The sequence below is a fragment of the Rhinatrema bivittatum genome, chromosome 1 (genome assembly GCF_901001135.1).
Source record: "Rhinatrema bivittatum chromosome 1, aRhiBiv1.1, whole genome shotgun sequence".
Classification (NCBI taxonomy): domain Eukaryota; kingdom Metazoa; phylum Chordata; class Amphibia; order Gymnophiona; family Rhinatrematidae; genus Rhinatrema; species Rhinatrema bivittatum.
This window is the reverse complement of record NC_042615.1, coordinates 668,232,643-668,254,569: the sequence shown is the minus strand read 5'-3', so window position 1 is coordinate 668,254,569 and position 21,927 is coordinate 668,232,643. Positions and strand designations below refer to the sequence as shown.

Genomic DNA, 21,927 nt, shown 5'->3' with positions numbered 1-21,927 from the left:
GCACCACTGTATTAGACACATGGCCTAAACACAAAAAATAAGTGAACAAGAGCTACGCTTTCATAGCGATGAGTTCTTCTGGTTGGGCTCCTTTATTTAGAGAGAAGACTGGTGACTAGAAATGTTTTTCTAACTGAGTGGCAAAGCCATGAATTGCATTTGGTTGGAGTAGAGAAAAGAAACTCTCCATTAATGGAAAGCTTGTCTGTTCCATGTCTGAATAGCATGCTGGTACTCTTTTCATTCTAAAAACTTGCTAAGGTGGCAGGGGTGGGTGGCAAAGAGCACATACTCAAGGCTTTTAAACGGGTTGTTGTTTTCTTTTGTTTTTTTTAAGACTGGACCGCTGACTTCCAGAAGAGGTGTGTGATGTGAAACACTAATCTCTTCAGTATTTTAGGGCCATTTTCACCATAAAAACCTAAAGAATGGCTGCCTGTAACCATTCTCTCTTTAAAATAATTAAATAAATCCTGCATGTTTTTCCCTTTGTATGCTATAACAATAAAGAGAATGCCAGGCTAAAGTAAGGGAGTGGTTTAAAATAGTAATAACTAAATTTTCAAAATATTAGATTTTGTTTCTTATTTCCTCTCCATCTTATTTCTAGGCTTTCTTTTTGGTGGTTGTAATGTCTGTAAGAAAAGCTGTGTCCATTTCTTGCGGTAACTTATCTTGTTTTTAAAATCTTTTATCCCAAATCTCATTAGTTAATTCTATATTCATTACTTGCATGTAGCGATGTAATGTCTGCAAGGACTTATAAGGATCAGTATAACTGCATTTGTTTGGATTTATGGTGGCGGGAATGGTTAAGTAACTGGTGCTTGAAAAATTGCTTAAGGTTCTAAGAACAAATTTATGCAGAGTTCCTGAAAGGTTTTAAGTACCATCTACTAAAAGAGAGCAGAAATCTGTGGCAGGCTGTAATTTGCTGTGTTTTCTAATAAGTAGATCTGATTTCATTATGATTGCACTATATTTCAGCATCCAGCCATGGTAAAAATCCATAGATTAACTATCGATTTCTGCCATATTTTAATAGTGATGCATGACGTTGATTTCACCTATGGAAAAATATTTCAAAATAGATAAGGCAAAGAAAAAGTATTTGTGTCGATCCAGTTATAAAATACTAAAGAGTAGTTTGGGTCTTGTAAGCATGACAGGACTTTATTGCCCCATTGGTGAAACCATTTGAGTCGTAATTCAAAAAGTGTTCCAATTGTTTAATTTCTTGTTGCCATCTATTATGATTTTAAGATTCAGTCTGGATTAAAGTATGGCTTCACCCTTTAAGGGCTGTATGTTCTATTCAATGTGAAAAACAATGGTTTTTGAGATCCCTTTTAAAAAAAATTAACCTTTTAAATGTTATTGTGGTTGATATTTTCCCTGTAGGAGTGATAGACTTGGCTTTTTGAGCAGTCTTATGCAGATTACCTTGAGAGAGGCTAAAAACAGCTAGAATCAAAGATTGGCTCATTTTTGTGATTTTGTTTTATTAATTGTATTTTATTTTACATGGAAAATGCTTCTGTAAAAAGCCTTCTTTTGATGTATACCCTCTGTCTTTTATGATGTTTTTATGTAAACCGTTGTGATGTTTTTTTTCGAACGACGATATACAAAACATATTAAATAAAAAAAAAAAATAGAATAGAGCTCCAATAGAAAATCTCCCATTCTTCATTGGCAAGCAGGAAAGGGAGTTGTGTGTGTGCATGTGCCATGTAATCTCAGATGTATGCTTTGTTGCAGAGTGCTTTTAGCCAATGTGAGCCCATTTTAGCACTTAAATTCCCGAGGATGACCAAAGCAAATTAGGTGTTGATGACAGAGGAAACCTTTTTCTCTCGGGTAGCTTCAGTGTAAGTGAGGAGAGTAGTAGTGACAATCTTCCCCCCCCCCCCCCCCCACCTCATTCACACTTAGCCCTCCCCTTCCGGAGTCATGGCTAGTCCCAAGCACGATGGTTATCTCAAGAGGAAACAACGCTAGTAATGAGTCAACATGGGGACTGTGGGCCAGTAAAAGCTGACAAGCCCTGCAGTAGCCTTGATCCTTCTCACGCAATACTTTCCTGTTACCATAGAAACTCATAGGGGGGTACCATTGCAGGGTCTGTAAATGCTTGCTGACTTGAGCCCCATGCTGACTTCCACTACTAAATGCTGCTGCTGGCACCTGAAGAGCTCTGTCATTTGAGGCACTTGTAACCCCAGCTAATGGTTTGGTGGTCCCAACCCAAGTTTTGGAAACCTTGTTCTAGAGCCTGTAAAATTAAAGCTTCCACACAAACATCTTCCTAAGCTGGGCGGGCTACCTGTAACTTTTTTTTTTTTGTGTATCAGAAAATAATTCTCACTAAACCACCACAGTTGTGGTAGTTCTCAAAGGTCCATCAAGCCCAGTATCCTGCTTCCAACAGTGGGCCAATTCAGGTCACAAGTACCTTGCAGGACCCCCAAGGGGTAGATAGATTCCAAAGTTGCTTATCCCAAGAATAAGCAGTGGATTTCTGCATCTCTTACTCCTGGGGGAATTCTGTGCACAAAAACTGAAAATTCTACAAACTTTATATTGGTCAAAATAACACAATTTACATGACAGTCTTTAAGTAATTACATTTTAAATTATTACAGAAAAACGTTGTTACTTAAAGTTGCAGAAATTTAAAGTGAGCAGAATTTCCCTAGAAATCCACTGTAAGAGTGTCCCTTACACATACACATTCCCTCGCTCCCTCACACAAATACACTTCCCCTCATACAGAGCACTCTCTCTCTTGCATACACACCCACACAAGCTCCCTTTCTCTTTCACACATACATCCTCACACAGACTACCTTTGTCTTTCTCTCACACAGCCCTTCACACAGGCTCTCTCACACATACACAATCCCTTCACATACACACACTCCCTTTTTCATACACAGAGCTCCCAATCTCTCACACATACACACTCCTTCACAATCTCCTCATATAGGCTCCCTCTCTCTGAAACCCACACTCAAGCATCCCCCCATTCCCCTCTTACCAACCAAGCTGTCCCTCACCCTCCCCCACACCCCCTCTCCTCTCACACACATATTCTCTTTCACCGGCATCCCCCTCCCCTCATATAGGCTCCCTCTCTCCGAAACCTACACTCAAGCATCCCCCTCATCCACTCTCTCACACCCTCCTGCTCTCTCTCACCCTCCCCTCTCTTACACACATTCTCTCACCAGCATACCGCGGGATGCGCTCCGTTCGCGGCAAAGATGAATGTCCAGGCGCGCAGTTCGCGGCACACGGGAGCCTTCCCTTTTCGCCGCGAATGGCGTGCTGGGCCTTCATTTTCACTGTGAACGGAGCGCGTTTCATGTGCTGCGGGACGTGCTCCGTTCGCAGCATGCCGGGCCCTTGTGCTCAGCCTGCCTTCAAACAGGCAAAATCGAGGGCCAGTGTTGCAGGAATTGCTGGTTCCTTAACAGGAACTGGGGAGCAGTCTGTTCCAAGGGCTGAAGCACAGATTTGTGCAGGAGGGGAAGGAAATCTAGGCATGCAAATTAGCCATTTTGTCATCACTTCCTGTTTGAGTTGTTTTGCGCTGAGGCACCTCCGACTGGAAACAACATCAGGAATTTACCTGTATAGGTCACTTCTACAGTCATCTCTTCTCTGCCCCATCTAATGGATTTTTTTCCTTGAGTTTTTCCAGTTCTTCCATCAGGCCGCCTGTGCCATAAAGAGACCTAAGCGGTCTCCTAAACAACCTGCAGAGGACAGTCAAGTATCAGTTGCACTCCAGGTGCCTCCTAAGCACTCAAAGGGAGCATATGATCCTCCTATCTCTGTTTGTGAAGAAGAGCAGGAGGGTCTTGAGCCCTTAAATTCTGCTAACTGTGCTTCTCTGGAGGAAATAGAGTTCCAGCCTGATAGGGAGGCTGACTGTCATATACCTTTTCCGATCTGATTGACCAGGTGGTGTCTTGCCTCCACCCAGAGGATTCTAAGGTGGAGAAATTTCATGTTTAAGACCTCATTATCAAGGGAGTACACTAAGACATTTACACTCCACTTTGAAGTAGAAGAAATGGTCTTGGCTGAGTGGGAATCCCTGGAATCAGCTCCTAGGAGGTTAAGATCCTCTTCCCCAGGCAGTGGTTCAGAGCCTCTTCCAAATTTCAGTCTTTCCTTCACTTTATGCACAGTTTCTGAACCCAGCTTATCACAGATGAGTATAAATTCTGGAGTGGTCTTGTGATTGCCCACTTTGTTTTGATTTCTCTTCCAAAGAATCTCTGAGAAGGAAGACTGCTGGTGAGTTCTGTGTGGTAGATACTGTTTGTTCAAAATATTAGAGAGAATTCCTGTTTTTAAATCAGAGACTTATATGGATGTTGGGTTTTTTTTAGGCTTCAAAAAAAGAATCGAGTGGTACTTCCCTTATGAATATATGACTTTAAGAATTGAACAGTTTGGGTTTGACTTCTGTGTGAATAAATAATTCATGTGAATTTTTTCACAAATGAGTCCTTTGAAATAGATGCATATTTAGTTACTGTGTTGATTTTTAGAAGCGAAGAGCAATCTCCCTGTTGACACTCTTCCCTCATGAAGAAGCCAGTACTTGGCGAAACAAAGATCTTTGTCGAGGAAAGAACACCGTTGAACGTCTCAGTTGCATAGACAGAGGAAAGATCAGCATTTGTTAGTCATTCAGCCATTTTGTTAAACTCCTTAAGGGAAATTCAGCTTAATAGGCCACAGATTTTTGTGGAAACCCTCCAGGGAAATTCAATTACAGACAGCACAGTTTCCTGTGGAAACCACTTCTAAGGATTAAAAAGTGGCATTCATTTCCGTCACTATCAATTGATGTGCTTTATGGACATTGTTTTTAAGATATATTCATAGAATATGTGGATTGTGGCTCACTGATAAGTTATTTTTACTGTCAAACCAGAGCAGGAGAAGAACATTATTAATCGTATAGAAAATTAAGGTGGTCAGTCTGTTTTGATTTGAGACTAGAGAAAAAAGTGTTTTAAAATATTTTTTATATATATTATGTACAGTAATATTTGGATTCATTGCATAAGTGCTCATTTCCAGATTTGATATGAGTATTTAATTGGATGTTTGTCTTCCTGTTTTAATTATAGATATAGATAGATATACAGTTGTGCTCATGAGATGTATAGCATTTTAAGAAAACATGAGTGATAGACAAAGCACATCTGATAATGTTTCAAATTAAACTATTTTATGCATCACAGAATAGCACAATCATTATACTATAACAAAGGAAATAATAAAATGGTTCTGTTGAAAAGTTTACATATCCTTAGTTCTTAATATCATGTATTACCACCTTTTGCATCAATGACTATTTGCACTATTTTGTGATAGTTGTAAATGAGGCCCTTTATTTTCTCATTTGATAAAGCTGCCTAGCACGAACTGCATGTTTGTTCTCTCGAAAGTGGCTCAATGATGATGTCAGGAGACTGTAATATTCACTCCAGAACCTTCACTTTCTTCTGCTGCAGCCACTGAAAGCGACTTGGCCTTATGTTTCAGATCATTGTCATATTGAAAAGTCCAAGTGCGCCCCATGCGCAGCTTTCTGGCTGATGAATGCAAATTCTCCTTCAGTATTGCTGGACAAGATGCTACATTCATCCTGCCATCAATTTTGACTAAATTCCCTGTACCACTGCAGCTCACACCCCTCCAAAACAGCAGAGATCCACCTCCATTTTTCTCAGTAGGGAACATAAGAAATTGCCATGCTGGGTCAGACCAAGGGTCCATCAAGCCCAGCATCCTGTTTCCAACAGATGCGTAGATCTTTTTCCTGGGTGGTAGCTCCTAATATGGAACCTAACATTGTGTAACTATAGCAAGGGTTATTTTTCCCTATATGCAACACCTTGCACTTGTCCACATTAAATTTCATCTGCCATTTGGATGCCCAATCTTCCAGTCTTGCAAGGTCCTCCTGTAATGTATCACAATCCACTTGCGATTTAAGTACTCTGAATGGTGTTGATTCCTCTCCAAACATAACCGTAAAGTTCAATTTTGGTCTTATCACTCCAAATTATTTTAAGTTTTGTGGCTTCTCTAGGTGCTGTTTGGCATATTGTAAGTGGACTTTTTTTTGGCTGTGCAGCAATGGCTTTTTTTCTGGCAACTCTACCATGCAGTCTATTTTCAGGAATCTCCTTATTGTGCATGCTGAAAAACCCACACCACTTTGTTTGAGAGAAGCCTTTATTTCAGTAGAAGTTACTTGTGGATTTTTCTTTCATCCCAACAAATTTTCCTGGCAGTTGTTTCTGAAATCTCTTGGTCTAGTTTGGTAGTAACCGAAGCCAAAATTTTCCACTACTTGTTCAGAATTTGAACATAGCAGAAGTGTGTTGTCTGATCACTCATGTTTTCTTGCTTATTAGCTTGCTTATTGCGGCGGTTACTACCCCTAACTAATTAAGCTAGATATTTCATTTAGATGCAGGTCCAACACTGCTCTCTACATTAATGGTGGGGGTGGAAGGGAAATAGAAACAAAAGGTTACTAAGAGCCAAGAGTAATAGATAAGTATGAGGAAAAAAAAAGTGTGAAACTTGCTGGGCAGAATGGATGGGCCCGTTTGGTCTTCTGCCGTCATTCCTATGTTTCTATGTTTCTTAAAATGCTATACATATTACATATTCTGCCAGGGGTATGTAAACTTATGAGCTCAACTGTATATATGTGTGTATATGTATGTATGTATATATGACTGGATTATTATTGGACTGTGTTTTGATCAGACTGCTGGATTTGATATAGCACATATGCTGTTTGCCAGTTTCTCACAGGACGAGCAGGATGGTAGTCCTCACATATGGGTAATGTCAGTGGACGGAGCCCTGCTACAGAAAACATTTCTGTCAAAGATTCTATAAAGCTTTGACCGCTGGCACACTGAGTGCACTGAGCATGCTCAGCCTGCAATTATCCCTGTGACCACAGGTGTCTCCCCTCAGTCTTCTTTTTTCAGCTCTGCAGTAAGCATAGCGGTTAGGAGCTCTGTGAGAAATTCTCACAACTTTTCATCACGGAAACACTTAAACTTTTACGTCACAAATGCTTTTTCCCTGTGCGGGTCTCCCCTCGCGTACATTTAACCGACGCTCGGTGAGTACTGTGCCCTGTTTTTCGGTTGGTTCCTGTCACCTCACTACGGTTTCCGCGGCCTTCCCTCTCCCTATGTTTTCACAGTTAGCCCCACATAGCCTGCGTGTGTCCTCCTGTGACCCTCTGCCTGGTTATTAGCGCTAGTGGAATAGGGACTTCCACGGTTACCTTTGCCACCAGGGCCCCCTGTCTAATTCATACCTGGGTACCTTCGTGCAGTCGTTGCCCCATCGGTACCCCTTTCCAGGCCGTCCTGCCTTTTTCGACACTCCTCCCCCGGCGGTCTGTCGATGCCATCGATTCTTTCAGTGCCATCAATGTTTTCATCCATGGTGCTGATTTTTCCATCTGTCATCGATGCCCAGGTCAGTGCCATTGATGCCCTCGTCTATGCCATCCATGACATCGACGCCCGGGCCGATGCCATCGACGCCCGTCTCCATCCATCAGTGTCCTCGTCGTTCCTATCGATGCGGCCATCGATTTCCCGATGCCATCAATGTCTTTTCGATCCTTCGATGCCACATTGCTGCCATCGATACCTATACCGATGCTGTCTGTGCCTCCGCCACTGTTATCGTTGCTCTGCCCGGCCATCAACATTTTTTCATATATATATTTTTGACGATACCCTCGAGGCTGCCCCATGCCGCCATCGATTCCGTCAATACTGACAAAGCACCTACACGCAATGCCCTCGCCTAAACACAGTGCTCCATGCTTTGGGGTTTTTACTACAGCCCCGTATCAGCCTACAACACTACATAATGCCAGGAGCAGTGCAGGCATGCTGACAGTCCATTGACATTCGCCATCCAGGATGCGAGGACGTCCATCTCTGTGCTGGGGAAAGACAGGGCTGAGAACAGTGGCACTCATTGTCACCGGCACGGTGATCGTCCGCCATAGACGCCATCCAGCACATCGGTGCTATCCTACTCTGTGCTGGAGAATGCCCGGGCTGAGCAACATCGCTACTGCCACCGCCGCTGTTCCACACAACGCTGGCAGTCCTCCGTGCTCCAGAATGACCGGACCGAGTTCCGAGGAATTCTGCACTGGCATCACACTACATCGAACCACTGCAAAGAGGGCTGGGTTCATGAGTCATAATGGCTCCCCTGTACCCGAGCCGGGTTCATGAGTCATAATGGCTCCCCTGTAACGGAGGCGTTCCCCACCGACACCGGTGCGGGGTTCTGTACTTCCACAAATTAATGTGGCAGCGACAGACATGCTCAGCCTGAACTCCTCTGTACCTGCGCCACCATACCAGGTTACAGAGTTGAGTCGGACGTCTACGTCCACCAGGCTATCCCTCGATGACTCCTGAAATCCACGGAGCCATCCATCTTCGCTGACTCGTCCTTCTGCGATCCACGACGGATGGTAAATACTCTACTTTAATCCCGCTTCAGCGACAATTCCATTGAGACCTGTTCTCTAAACCGGGCCATATGGTTCGATAGGTTCTATGTCGTCTGGCCTTCCAAGAGCCGTATTAGTGTCACATATCGCTGTTGCCAGCTATGTTGGACACAATACCAAGACAACCTCTCTACCAATCATTTGGGATTACATCATTTGGGATTAATACTCTGGTTTCTGGTTCCTAATTAAGGACCGAAATTCCAGATGAATTCGCTGATTTGCTAAACACGAGATTCAGCAAACACTGTCTTAATTGCAAGCCACCTCGAGACCTGGCGACAGGTCTCGACGTTTTCTTGTATAGCACACAGAAATGCGGGTACGACTTTTACCGCTCACGCTCCCGTGGGAGATTACATGATATCCTGGATACGTCAGCCCCCACCAGTTGGACACCTCCTGGTCTCTCAACTTGCCGGATATCAGAGCGGCCCACCCCACTTTGTACCAAGGTTCAGGGTACAGTCCCCCAGACGCTTCAAAGCAGGGGGGGGGGAGTTTTAATCTCACTATTCTTTCTTTCAACAGAAAGTAGTTACTCTCTGCCCATCCTGCACCTCAGAAATATCAACTTCAGAAGGTGCAGGTAAAATGGTATCTCTTGTCACCATGCTTCCGAACCGCAGTAAGTAGGTTGTGTCTCTCTCCAATTTTTTCTGTGTGCTTCATGGTGAGTCAATAATATTACAATCCCAAGCTCTGCCGGTTGCACCAGCTTTGGCAACTGGGGTATTTCATTACATCACTAGCAGTGACTGCTGTTTTCTCTACGGAGTAAAACATCATTCACGCTTTTCCTTGCATGGACAGCTGCATAACAGTCAACTCAAGCAAGGACCTCTACCTTCTTCATGATTCACTATAAATCTACTACCTGGGATTGCTGTTCATTACCATAAATCCCATATAGCACACTTCTGGACACCACAGCCACAACGACCTTCCTGTCCAACAACCCCGCAGCCATTCTGACAAATTCTTATGTCTCTGCGCGCATACACCATAACCTGAGCCCCTCAATTCTTTCACTGTTGGGCCACGGTATTTTTTCACCATGCATTTACTCATGGGTTCAAAAAAAAAAAATTTTTTTTTTTTTTGCTATAAGTAAGATTCAATAAAATCCAATTATCAGTGGACCTAAGCTGTTCAACCGCTATCGTCCCTGATCCATATTACAGATCTAGAGCCAAAACCTAGACTGGTCCTGCTCATGCTCACATTTACTCAGGGTTGCAGAGTTCGAACTAACATCTTCTCAACCCAATATGCGTCTTCTCCGCTTCATGCAGACTTTCACATTAACTTCCTGGAGCTTTGAGCCATGGGTTATGCCTTTATGCTTTACAGTACTGCCTATGCAGCAAACCTTTGTGCATACAGACAGACAGCATAGTCACATTGTGGTATTTCCAACGCACAACCTCTTAGCTGCTCTGCTAGGAAGCTGTGCAACTCTACTCTTGGCCCTTGCTCACTCCATGCATCCCCGGGCCACTTACCTAACAGACTTACTGAATGCACTAGCAGACCACCTCCACATAAGTTTCATCCTTCTGGATGGTCTTGGATTATATGTGTAGCAAGAAAAATCTTCTACCGCTGAGGTCAACCGAATTTGCCCTCTGCGTCTGAATCAAACCACACTGTGGACAGATTCTACTCCCTACACGTGTCTCCAATGCATTCCCATGGATGCCTTTGCTGCAACAAAGGCCTCTTATGTGTGTCTTTTTTGACGCCTCTCATAGCCTTTTTATGCTGCACTGGGACGGGGTTCACTGTTCTCAGACCCAGGTCCTGGCCGAGACCAGTATGCTTCCCCATACTTCTCAATCTATCATACCAGTAAACAATTCGCTTTCTCACAGGTCAGTCTCATATCATGGACTCACTGATGTTCTCAGGTACTGGTAGTGTCTCAAAAACCTTCTACACGTAAATCTTACCATTCAAAATGGCATGACTTACCACATGTCGCATAAAAAAAAAAAGGGGGTTTACCCCCTTTATTTCTACACCACTCTTTTCTCTTACTCCCTCAGATTCTGCTCCCCAGACATCCTCTACATGGATACGCCTCGATTCCAATTGGCGTACCACTTGGGAGTGGGATACCCGATTAACGGTTCATCCCCTTCCAAGTTAGCTTACCATGGGTTATTCACTGATAAGCCGCCACAATTTTACTGGTTACGGAATGGGGCGCATATATATTATTTATTTATTTATAACTTTTCTATACCGAAGTTCAAATAACAGAGTTAATTATCACTCCGGTTTACATTGCAACCATAAAAAAACAGTGACAAAGTTGTCTTACATAGAACAGGGGGAGAGAAAAACTTGGATACAGCTTAAGCATGGGGAGTAACGTGTCAAAACTGGTAAGAACTGATAAGAGTTGGCTTTTTGGGGTAACAAGGTATTCCGAGGGAGGGGGTAGGAATGAGGGATTGTAAGGGGGTTGGAAGGTGGGGGGGGGGAGGGGGAGGGTAGCGGAGGGTTACCATAGATTTAATGAAACTAATATACATATATTAAATAGCTTAGGCAGCGGAAGAAAAAGTGCTTAGGCATCTGAGCTTAGGAAGAGAAGGTCCGTGGAGGATGAGGCAAGGACGAGTGTTATGGGAAGGCTTGTCTGAATAGTAGCGTCTTAAGTCTCTTCTTGAATGTAATTGGGCATATTAGTACTTACAAGACTCGTGCATTCCCAGTTCGAGCCTTGCCATTCCTCTCACGTAACAGTCTGCAATGGGAAATTCTTTCCCTCGTAGTCATCACTTCTGCCAACAGGGTCAGTGAGTTCCACACTTAGTTACATACTCACCTGACCCTCCGTTCCTCCGTGACTGAGTGGTTTTACATACTCAACTACATATCGTTCTTAAGGTAGAGGCAGCATCTCACCTTACTCAAAATATACTCTGCCCACTTTCCCAACACCTCTCTCTCCCAGAGCGAGAGGGTTTTCCACTCTTTGGACTGTAAACATGCACTTGCATTCTATCCAGACCGCACTACACTCCATAGGAATTACACCTAACTCTTTCCTCCTGTGGCAAAAGCCAAGCTGCGAGTTCCAGTGGGCGAACAGACATATTCCTCCTAATTGACAGTCTGTATCTCTTTTTTTCCTACTAACAAGTAGGCATTTCACTACAACACTGTGTGTAACCACACTCTGTTAGGGCCGTACCAGCCTCAATAACTCACCTTGGGCCGGTGCCGCTTGTACATATTTGTAAAGCTGCGACCTGGAGCTCTCTCCATCCTTTCGCAGCTCATTATCCCTAGATAAGACTGGCTGGCATGCTTCCATGTTTGGCCAGTCCGTCTACTCCTCTTCTGTTCGGTTTAACTACTCAACATCCTTCCTCCAACCCATTAAGGGTTTCAGGATGCCCTCCTTACCAAATTCCACCCCCAATGTTGCGCCTTTTGCACGTCTTGGGTGCATTTGGTGCACTCTCGGGCATCCTCAGCTCGACTCACCCATATGTGAGGACTACCATCCTGCTTGTCCTGTGAGAAAGCAAGTGTTGCTTACCTGTAACAGGTGTTCTCACAGGACAGCAGGATGTTAGTCCTCATGAAACCCACCCGCCACCCAGGGGAGTTGGGTCTACATACGTTTTATTATTTTAGTTTCGCTTGCGCTTTTTGCTATAAGACTAGACTGAGGGGGAGACACCTGTGGTCACAGGGATAATTGCAGGCTGAGCATGCTCAGTGCACTCAGTGTGCCAGCGTTAGTCAAAGCTTTATGAAAACTTTGACAGAAACGTTTTCCGTAGCAGGGCTCGGTCCACTGAAGTCACCCATATATGAGGACTAACATCCTGCTGTCCTGTGAGAACACCTGTTAGAGGTACGCAACACTTGCTTTATCTATAAACATTAAACTTCAAAGTAAAACAAATTGAGCCTTATTTGCTGGTTTTCTGATGTAAACTGAGCTGAGTTTATTAACAGGTCTATCCAGTACCGAGCGGTAGGAAGAGCTGCGTTAGTGCCTACGGCACCCGCGGTTACCGCCCGCACAGTGCAGCTCACCTACCGCTCGATCCTGAACACTAATTATATGTAAATGTAAACCGCGTCCGTAATGCCTTAGTCCCGCGCAACCCATTTTACTGGATAGAGCGCCTATACAGTATCCTGGGTGCGCGGGCCTAAGGCTTCACGCCACGCTGGTATCTGTCATTTCAAATGTCATTTGAAATGAGAGATACCAGGAAGCGAAAAAACCAAAAGCAAAAAGTAAGTCGCTTCGCCGCTTCACGCTTCCCTCCTCCCGGAGCAAGGCTGCTTTTCGCGCCCTGCTCCGGGAGGAGGGAAGAGTGAAGCAGCGAAGCGACTTACTTCTTGCTTTTGGTTTTTTTGCTTCGCCGCTGTCAGTGTCCCCCCTCCTCTCGGAGCAGGGCGCGAAAAGCAGCCCTGCTCTGAGAGGAGGGGGGGCACTGACAGCGGGGAAGCAACGGCGAAGACAGCGGCGAAGCAAAAAAAAAACCAAAAGCAATTTTGGGTTTTTTTTTTCAAAAGCGACAATTCTTTTTTTTTCCAAAAGCGACTTACTTTTGGGATCTGTCAAGATCCCAAAAGTAAGTCGCTTTTGGACGCCTGCCAACTTACTTTTCTGAAGCCATCATCAGGAACCCATGCGATCGTAGCTCCTCCTGACGAAGATGGCCGCCTGCACGGGGAAAGCGTGCAATTGGCCGCTGAAGACATCATCAGGAACCCATGCGATCGTAGCTCCTCCCGACGAAGATGGCCGCCTGCACGGAGAAAGCGTGCAATTGGCCGCTGAAGACATCATCAGGAACCCATGCGATCGTAGCTCCTCCCGACGAAGACGTCACGTCTTCAGCGGCCAATTGTACGCTTCCCCCGTGCAGGCGGCCATCTTTGTCTTCGTCGGGAGGAGCTACGATCGCATGGGTTCCTGATGATGGCTTCAGAAAAGTAAGTTGGCAGGCGTCCAAAAGCGACTTACTTTTGGGATCTTGACAGATCCCAAAAGTAAGTCGCTTTTGGAAAAAAAAAGAATTGTCGCTTTTGAAAAAAAAAAACCAAAATTGCTTTTGGTTTTTTTTTGCTTCGCCGCTGTCTTCGCCGTTGCTTCCCCGCTGTCAGTGCCCCCCCCTCCTCCCGGAGCAAGGCTGCTTTTGGCGCCCTGCTCCGAGAGGAGGGGGGACACTGACAGCGGCGAAGCAAAAAAAAAAAACGAAAAGTCGCTTTGCCGTTGCAGTCTCCGTGGCAGCCCCAGTCCGGACATCGGAGGGGGGCTGCAACGTTTTTTTCGCTTTTTTTTTTGGCTTCGGGAGCAGGGGAGAGGACTGGGGCTGCCACGGAGACCGGCACCCATGATCGCGGCCGGGGCAGGTGAGCGGGGGCTGGGGGAAAGCTTGCCATCTACCCTTACCCCTGCCTCTACCGCAGGGGTCAGGGTAGGTGGTAAGTTTGCAGGTTAAACGCACGACAAAACGGCAGGGAAAACTAGTGATAGTCGGGGCGCGGGTTACGGGATGCTAGGGAATAGCTAATTCGCTCGTTTGCATGCAATATACATGCCGCTGGCGGAAGGGGTTGCCCGGGGAATTTAGGACGCGGTAGGAGTAGGTTAAAGGGGATTCGGGATCGCAGGAAGGGCTAACGCGGCCGGAACGTGAGTAAAAAGCGGCTTAGGAGCAGGGTAAACGCGGCCGCACTTTGTAAAACAGAGGTGAAAGGGTAAAATGTATCCATTGGGTTTGATACTTAAATTTGTTCTGCTGAGAGATTAATGATTCTGCTTTTATTTATAAAATGTCCATGATTATTACGTGCCATGAAATTTGTGATAGGATTATGTTAGAAGTGAACCTTAATATTTTTGTAGTAAACATTTGTAGGTTTGTCATGTATAATGAAGTAAATAGTTTTAAAAAAATATGCAGTCAGTTGCCATGACACCTACAAATGAGTTATGGCATCTGTTGAAACTTCCCCTCTTCCCCTGATCCTCTACCTCTCTCTCTACTGATAGAAGAAAAGCAGAGCAGTAGACCTACTGGTTTCACTGCCATTGTTCAAAACACTGCAGTTTGAACAGCACATAACTTGTAGATTGTGATACTTGCTGTTGAAATTGCAAAGCTTTGAACAGCAGCAGGAGGCAGGTATGTTGCATCACTTTCACCCTGTTGAATTGAGGATGGGGGGAATGGGTTTAGAATCGGGGGGTGTAGGGCTGGTAATTGAGTGCATTGCAGAATGATGGTCAGTGTGGGGATACAGATACCACCTAGATCTAAAATAGATATGTCTAGGCCTGTGCAGAGTTCTTTTTGTGTTTTATATAGTTCAACATTAAAATTGCTACTTAGATGTCTGAACAATTATTTTTATCCTTTAACAGGACATTGCGATTTATTTATGGGTGTTTACAGAAATCTGTTCAACAAAAGTGGCCTAGCAACACCACCATGAAAACCAGGGCTGTTAGGTGAGTTGATTGCAATTCTGCATTTATATAGCACATAATTAGAACATGACTAGGGATATTGGCCAAATGACCAAAATATTGTATACTGTAAATCTAAAGTTGTAAATTAACTTTATAATGGAATGTCATAGATGAAAGCCATCACTGGGATCCCCTCTATCCCACCATCACAGCACTTTCTTGACTTCTTAGCATTGACTTTTGTAAGAAAAGACATTATTACTGCAATAGTAATTTTCAAATTTAAACTTTTCTTTGTAGACTTCTAAAGTGGTTTTTCATTGTGGTGTCAAGGAGCCTAACCGCTAGAGATGCAGTGCCTACTAAATATACTACTACGTTGTTGATCTGTGAGGGTTTGGACTTTGGGATCAGCAACAAGGGATATTTGCAGATTAAGGGATGGAGATCCCACGTTGCTAAAAGGCCTCTTAAAATGAAAAGTTGCATAGCGCTTCTTAGAGTAATAGTATTGGATTGGTGAGAGTTCAGAGACCTTAACACTACAGTATACCTGAAGCTGTGTTTCAAGAATTGTATTGTCCTGTTCATTGCACCTGCTATTAAAAAAAAAAATGGAGAAAAGTCTACATTATCTTGCTCCTGGAGCTGTAGTGCATTGCCCAGAGGGCCAAGAGTGCAGCCAAAAAGCTCCAGACTAATTGTTTATAAGAAATAACAAACAAAAGTAGTTTCTTGCTCTCTGGCTTTCCCCTCTGAGCAGATCTGGCTGTGGTTCTGCTTTTCTTCTGGATTTAGGAAAGACTTTTTCTGTCTATTTTAGTATCAGAAGCCTCTACAGAGAGTGGTCTTGTTTGGGACTCAACAAGTTTGCTGCCCTGAATGTAGTAACAGACTCCAGGATATGGAGTCAAGCTGCTTTTGTCACTTATGCAAAGTGCCTCCATTGATTTGAATCTTCAGCATCTTCTAACCTGAAGAACCAAGTTCTGGTGCAGGTCTTGGTCAAGCCGTGCAGATGATCTGCACTAGATAGAAGTCAGGATCCATCCAGGATACCTCTAGACTGTATCATTCCACCCTCGTTCCCCGATTGGCCGGTGCTGGGCAAAAGGGGCTTGCCGAAGCGCAGCTTCCCTAGTCAAAAATCAACAGCTGGCTATGCTTTAAAAAAAATGGCAGGGAGAGGGAGGAGCAAGATCTGGGCGAAGAGTTATAGAGATGCAGAATTTTTATTTTCTTCAAAGGTCCTTTTTATTATGAATATTAATTCAGCCTTAGGTTTGCTGATGAGATTTAAAGTGCTAGAGGATGACATGCCAGTTCATGTCATCAGTCATCATGTGGGAATCAGCCTTCTCTGTCTAAGTACAGCAGCAGAGCCGGATGCCAAAACAGATATGATCACAGGCGTACAGGCAGGAGTTAGAGACAGACAGACATTGGGACAGAAACACAGAAAAGGGGCTTGCCGAAGCGCGGCTTCCCCAGACAAAATCAAATTCATCAAAAAATATAGAAATTTTTTTTCCATAAAAAAGGGGAGTGTCTTATAAGCCAGCAAATACGGTAATTCTTAGTGCAATGCAGGATTTAGTGAGAGAGGTAATGGTAGTGGGATCACTTGGCAATAGAGATCATAACATAATCAAACTTGAATTTCCTAGCGTGTAGCAGATGGACTCAGGACCAATGGGTATAGTGTACAGCAGTTGGAGACGGATCAGATTTCAATCTGACGTCAGCCCCTAGTACATATACCCCTGCAGGAAGTGCAGCTCTTCAGTATTTTGCGTCTCCATAGCAGTTAGGGACTATCTGCATGCTCTCACAGCGTTAGAACCAAATTCAAAGAAGAAAACCAAATTTTAAAGAAGAAACCTACCTGAAGACGAGCCCCGCTCTCCTGCGGTGATACCCTTGGGCCCCTCCCCCAGTTGAGATTCCCGAGGTGATTACCATGGTCCCTTGGAGGTAAGCTTCGGTCCAGCGGCCGAATCGCGGCGAGGACCTAGCCCCGATCCTCTGGTGAGACTGAGAGGCAGCGGGTGCACCCTCGAGCGCGGCAGTGTGAAGGTATTTGCCCTCTCCCCCCGCAGCCGGAGACCGCCCGGGACAAAACCGGGAAGCGCCGAAGACAAGGTAAGGTAGAAATCTTTTGCTTGAATCCGGTCTCCGAGGATCGAGGAAGAGCACAGGTCACCGGCCGGGACAAGTGCCACTGGGTTGATCCGCCCTAGCAGGGCCAGGCCCCGGCTATTTCCAAGGGTCTACCCACGTGGAGACCCTCCGAGGGGGTCGCCATATTGCTTGCGTGCTCGCCGTTGCCATCTTGGCCCTATTCGCCTCTCCGTTCGGCCCGAGCGCACAAAACCGAGCTAGGCGCACAAAGCACTTGTGCGCATAGACTTACACGCACATAAAACCTTGTGCGCATAAGTTGCACACACAAAGCTGGGCGCATATCTATAGCTGGTCGCACAGCTGCGCACACAACTCACACGCTCATCTTAAGTGCACCAGAGCGCATAACAGTTTATGCGCCGACAGCCATGGCACCCCCAGAAACAGGGATAAAGGCTCAAGGCCTCTGCCCAGCATGCCACATCAGAGCCGCACAAAGCGAGGAGGCCGACACCATGTGCACGCAGTGTGAGGAGGCCCTGGGAGATCCAGTTCAGGGCCAGTCCCACCCAGGGCTGAGTTCTAGCTCCTCAGGGAGTACCCCGGACCTAGCAGATCCCAGTGGGACCTCCCCACAGATGGGGACCCCCAGGGAACCAGCACCCCTCAGCTTGGATCCAGCGTCTATCTCATGGGTGGAGTTCTTCAAGGGGATTCACGCCTTTGTTCAAATGCAAACTGAACCCCTCTAGCTGGTCAGCCACATGCTCCGCTGGAGGACCCTCAGGGCCCCAGGCCCTTCAAGACCCAGGCACAGGCTTGCACTACCCAGAAGCCCCACCTATGGGGACACGGACATCTCTGAAGAAGAAGCTGAGCCCCTAGAAGAGGGGGAGCTCCCCCCGGGGACAGAGCCTCACCGAACAATGAGATGCTTCTTCACAAAGAACGAGCTCTCGGACCTGGTCACCCAATGTCTGACTGAGCTCGCTATCCCGGGCCCAGGTACTTCGGGGGAATCTAAACCGAACCCTCTGCTGGAGGGTCTTCGTCAGACCTCACGCCATTTCCCTCTGTTACAAGTGGCACAACAGCTGATTGACCTGGAATGGAATGCCCCGGAGCAGCAGAGACCAGGAGTGAAGTGCTGTTTGCAGAAGCATTGCTGACACTACTTGACTGTACATCGGATGAGAAATACACTACTGAGATTTTTTCATAACTGTGGAGTGTTGAAGCCCCTGAGGCAGCGGTTTTTGAACCGCGAAACTCTGCCTGAGTCTGGCGATTTTTGAACACGTCTCTGCTTAATAAACATTTGGAAAAAGATCAGGCATCTATTGTTTGTGTTTATCCTTACGGCTATCATAGATCGCCTACCTCTTTGTTTTCCTGGTACAGACCTGGCCACTGGGGACCCTGCTATACGCCTTCCCGCCGTGGCCCCTATTGGGCGCAATCATTCACAAGATACAACTACACAAGGGACTAGTTCTTCTGGTGGCTCCAGATTGGCCAAGAAGACCCTGGTACGCAGACATGAGAAGGCTGCTGGCAGGGAACCCCCTACCCCTGCCTCCACACAGGGGACCTGCTACAACAAGGTCCGATCCTCCACGAGGACCTAGCTCAATTCTCTCTTACGGTCTGGCCATTGAGAGGGCCCGCCTGAGAGAGAGCGGATACTCGGGGGCTGTAATCGACACCCTCCTCTGAGCACACAAGTTCTCCACATCGTTAACGTACATAAGGTTTTGGAGAGTATTTGAAGCCTGGTGCGAAGACCACAACATCAAGCCACGCTCATTTAAATTTCCCGTGATCCTGGAATTCTTACAGAACAGACTACAGAAGGGACTGTCCCTCAACTCCATCATGGTACAGGTGGCCGCATTGTCATGCTATGGCTCCAAGAGCGAGGGCGACAGCATAGCCTCTCACCCGGACGTGTCACGCTTCCTAAAAGGAGTCAAACACATTCATCCACCAGTAAAGTGGCCGGTACCTCTGTGGAATCTCAATCTTGTTTTGGATTTCCTAGCGGGAACAGTCTTCAGACCCCTCCAAGGACTGTCCCTCCGCCTGTTAACCTTAAAGACGGTGTTCTTGCTGGCAGTTTGTTCAGCCCGCTGCATCTCAGAACTACAAGAACTGTCCTGCTGTGAGCCATTCCTCAGGTTCATCCTGGGAGCCATCCAACTACGCACGGTTCCCTCCTTCCTCCTCAAAATGGTCTCACACTTCCACCTTAACCAGACCATCTCGCTACCAACGATGGATGGCTTGAAGAATTCGGAAGAAGCCCATAGTCTACGCCACCTCAACATCGGCAGACTCCTATCCAGATACCTGGAAATGTCGGAACCCGTACGAAAAACGGACCGCCTTTTCGTACTTCACAACGGAAAGAGACAAGGGGAAGCGGCCTCGCGGGCAACCATTGCCCGCTGGATCAAGGAAGTCATCAAGGCGGCCTACGTAGAAGCTGGCAAGCCACCACCTCTACAGATCAAGGCCCATTCTACCAGAGCCCAGGCAGTATCCTGGGCAGAAACTAGAATGCTTTCGCCTGCCGAGATCTGCAGGGCGGCGACATGGTCCTCCATCCATACCTTCTCCAGATTCTACCATCTGAATGTTCAGGCTCGGGAGGACATGGCATTTGCAAGGACAATTCTGAGTGGGTCATGGGCAGCCTCCCACCCGGTTCGGGAGTAGCTTTTATACATCCCATTGGTCTTGAGTCCATCTGCTACACGCTAGGAAATGGAGAAATTACTTACCTGATAATTTCGTTTTCCTTAGTGTAGACAGATGGACTCAGCATCCCCACCCTTGGCTGCAGTTATGTATGGTCTTTCAAATGATTCAAGGGTAAGCCTCATTTTCATTTACCTAGAGCATCCACCCTGCCTGGTGTCGACGCTTCCCGGTTGAGTACACGGACGGTCTCCAGCTATAGTCAATCAACCAGTTCAAGTTAATCAAGTTTTAACGTTTAACTAAGTTATGAAGTTATTCAAGTTAATCAAATTATTAAGTTAATCAATCAGTCAGTCACATATATCCACAATGCTTTTCGAGGAGAATACTGAAGAGCTGCACTTCCTGCAGGGGTATATGTACTAGGGGCTGACGTCAGATTGAAATCTGATCCGTCTCCAACTGCTAGCAGGAGTACACTATACCCATTGGTCCTGAGTCCATCTGTCTACACTAAGGAAAACGAAATTATCAGGTAAGTAATTTCTCCATTAATGACTGGTAGGGAGTCAATAAGTAAATCTACAGCTCTAGCATTAAATTTTCAAAAGGGAGACATTGATAAAATGGGGAAGATAGAAAAAATACTGAAAGGTGCAGCTACAAAGATAGTGTTCAACAAGCATGGTCATTGTTTAAAAAGACCATCTTAGAAGCACTGTCCAGATGTATTCCATGTATTAAAGATGCCAGCTTGGTTAAAAGGAAAAGTAAAAGAGGCCATTTTAGCTAAAGGAACTTTCTTCAATTGGAAAAAGGATCCATCTGAAGAAAATAGGAAAAATCTTTATCCCAGGACAAGCAGGATGTAGTCCTCGCATATGGGTGATGTCACCTGACGGAGCCCTATCCCGGGAAACTTTCTGTCAAAGTTTCTAGAAACTTTTGACTGGCATCCTGAGCCTACTGAGCATGCCCAGCATGCCATGATCCCTCGAGCCACAGGGGTCTCCCTTCAGTCGTCTTTTTTCCGCGAAAGCATTAGCCTCGCCGTTATAGAAGTCCTGTGTGGTGAATTTTCACTACATAGAAAAGTTTTAAAAACTCGGAAAAACTTTCAACCGCCGTAGGGATCTCCTCTTTTCCACAGTCGGTAAGTCTTTAAATTTTTCCGGTCGGTTCCGTTACCGCTAAACCGTGTCAGAAGGTCGTCAACGGCTGTCCGGCCTTCGCTATGGCTACGGGTTTCAAGAAGTGCCCAAATTGTTCCTGCACTATGTCCATAATGGACCCACACATCGAGTGCCTCGGCGAGGGACATGACGTTTCGACATGCCCAAGATGCGCCGAGATGACGCCGAAAGGCAGAAGACTGCGCATGGAGAAAATGAAACATTTATTCCATCTTCAACTAATGCCATCGACCTCAACTTCCACACAGTCGTCTCTGGCTGGAGCGATTCGGAAGGTCGTCTTCAAAACGTAGACAGGATGAAGCAGGTGATCGGCCTTCACCGACCCCCTTCAAAATCATCAATAAAGTCTACATCTGTCATCGAAAAAGGCGTCTAACCGGCAGAAACATAGTCATCGACACCGGAGGCCTCACGATCCTGAATTGGATCCGATAACTGGAGTTCCATCGACAAGTCTCGAATCAAATCCAAAGAAGCCTCGGAGAGAGGACTCTCCATGTCCACCGAGGCCTTTGACTCCTAGGCGACCCCCACCGATATCTGTGCCAGCAACTGTATCTCCACAGGGCCCTGCCGAGGTACCGGTATCACCTTTGCTGCCTCCCCCAATAGCTGCTCTGGTTTCACCAGCTATGAGGGTGGAACTAGACTGTTACATCCGCCGGGCAGTTCGAGACACACTCCGTGACATGCCTCCGATGCCAGCACCGATCACGGTTCCGCCATCGATGCTAGCACCATCGCCGGTACCGGTTCCACTCCCGTCACCGGTGCCCATTCCGATGCCATCGCCGATTCCATCGCCGCTTCCAGTTCAGCCAACACTGCCGATGCAGATGCCG

At 46.0% G+C, this 21,927-nt stretch overlaps 1 protein-coding gene across 8 annotated transcripts in view; it reads left to right on the top strand.

The window, feature by feature from the left end:
- The window catches only part of RASA1 (RAS p21 protein activator 1), a 384,196-nt gene that overhangs the window by 280,020 nt on the left and 82,249 nt on the right, over positions 1–21,927 (top strand). For all 8 annotated transcript variants that reach the window (XM_029573687.1, XM_029573696.1, XM_029573711.1 and 5 more), the window contains one exon: positions 15,015–15,101. In XM_029573687.1, the coding sequence (XP_029429547.1) occupies positions 15,015–15,101 (87 nt within the window). The remainder of the gene's footprint in view (positions 1–15,014; positions 15,102–21,927) is intronic.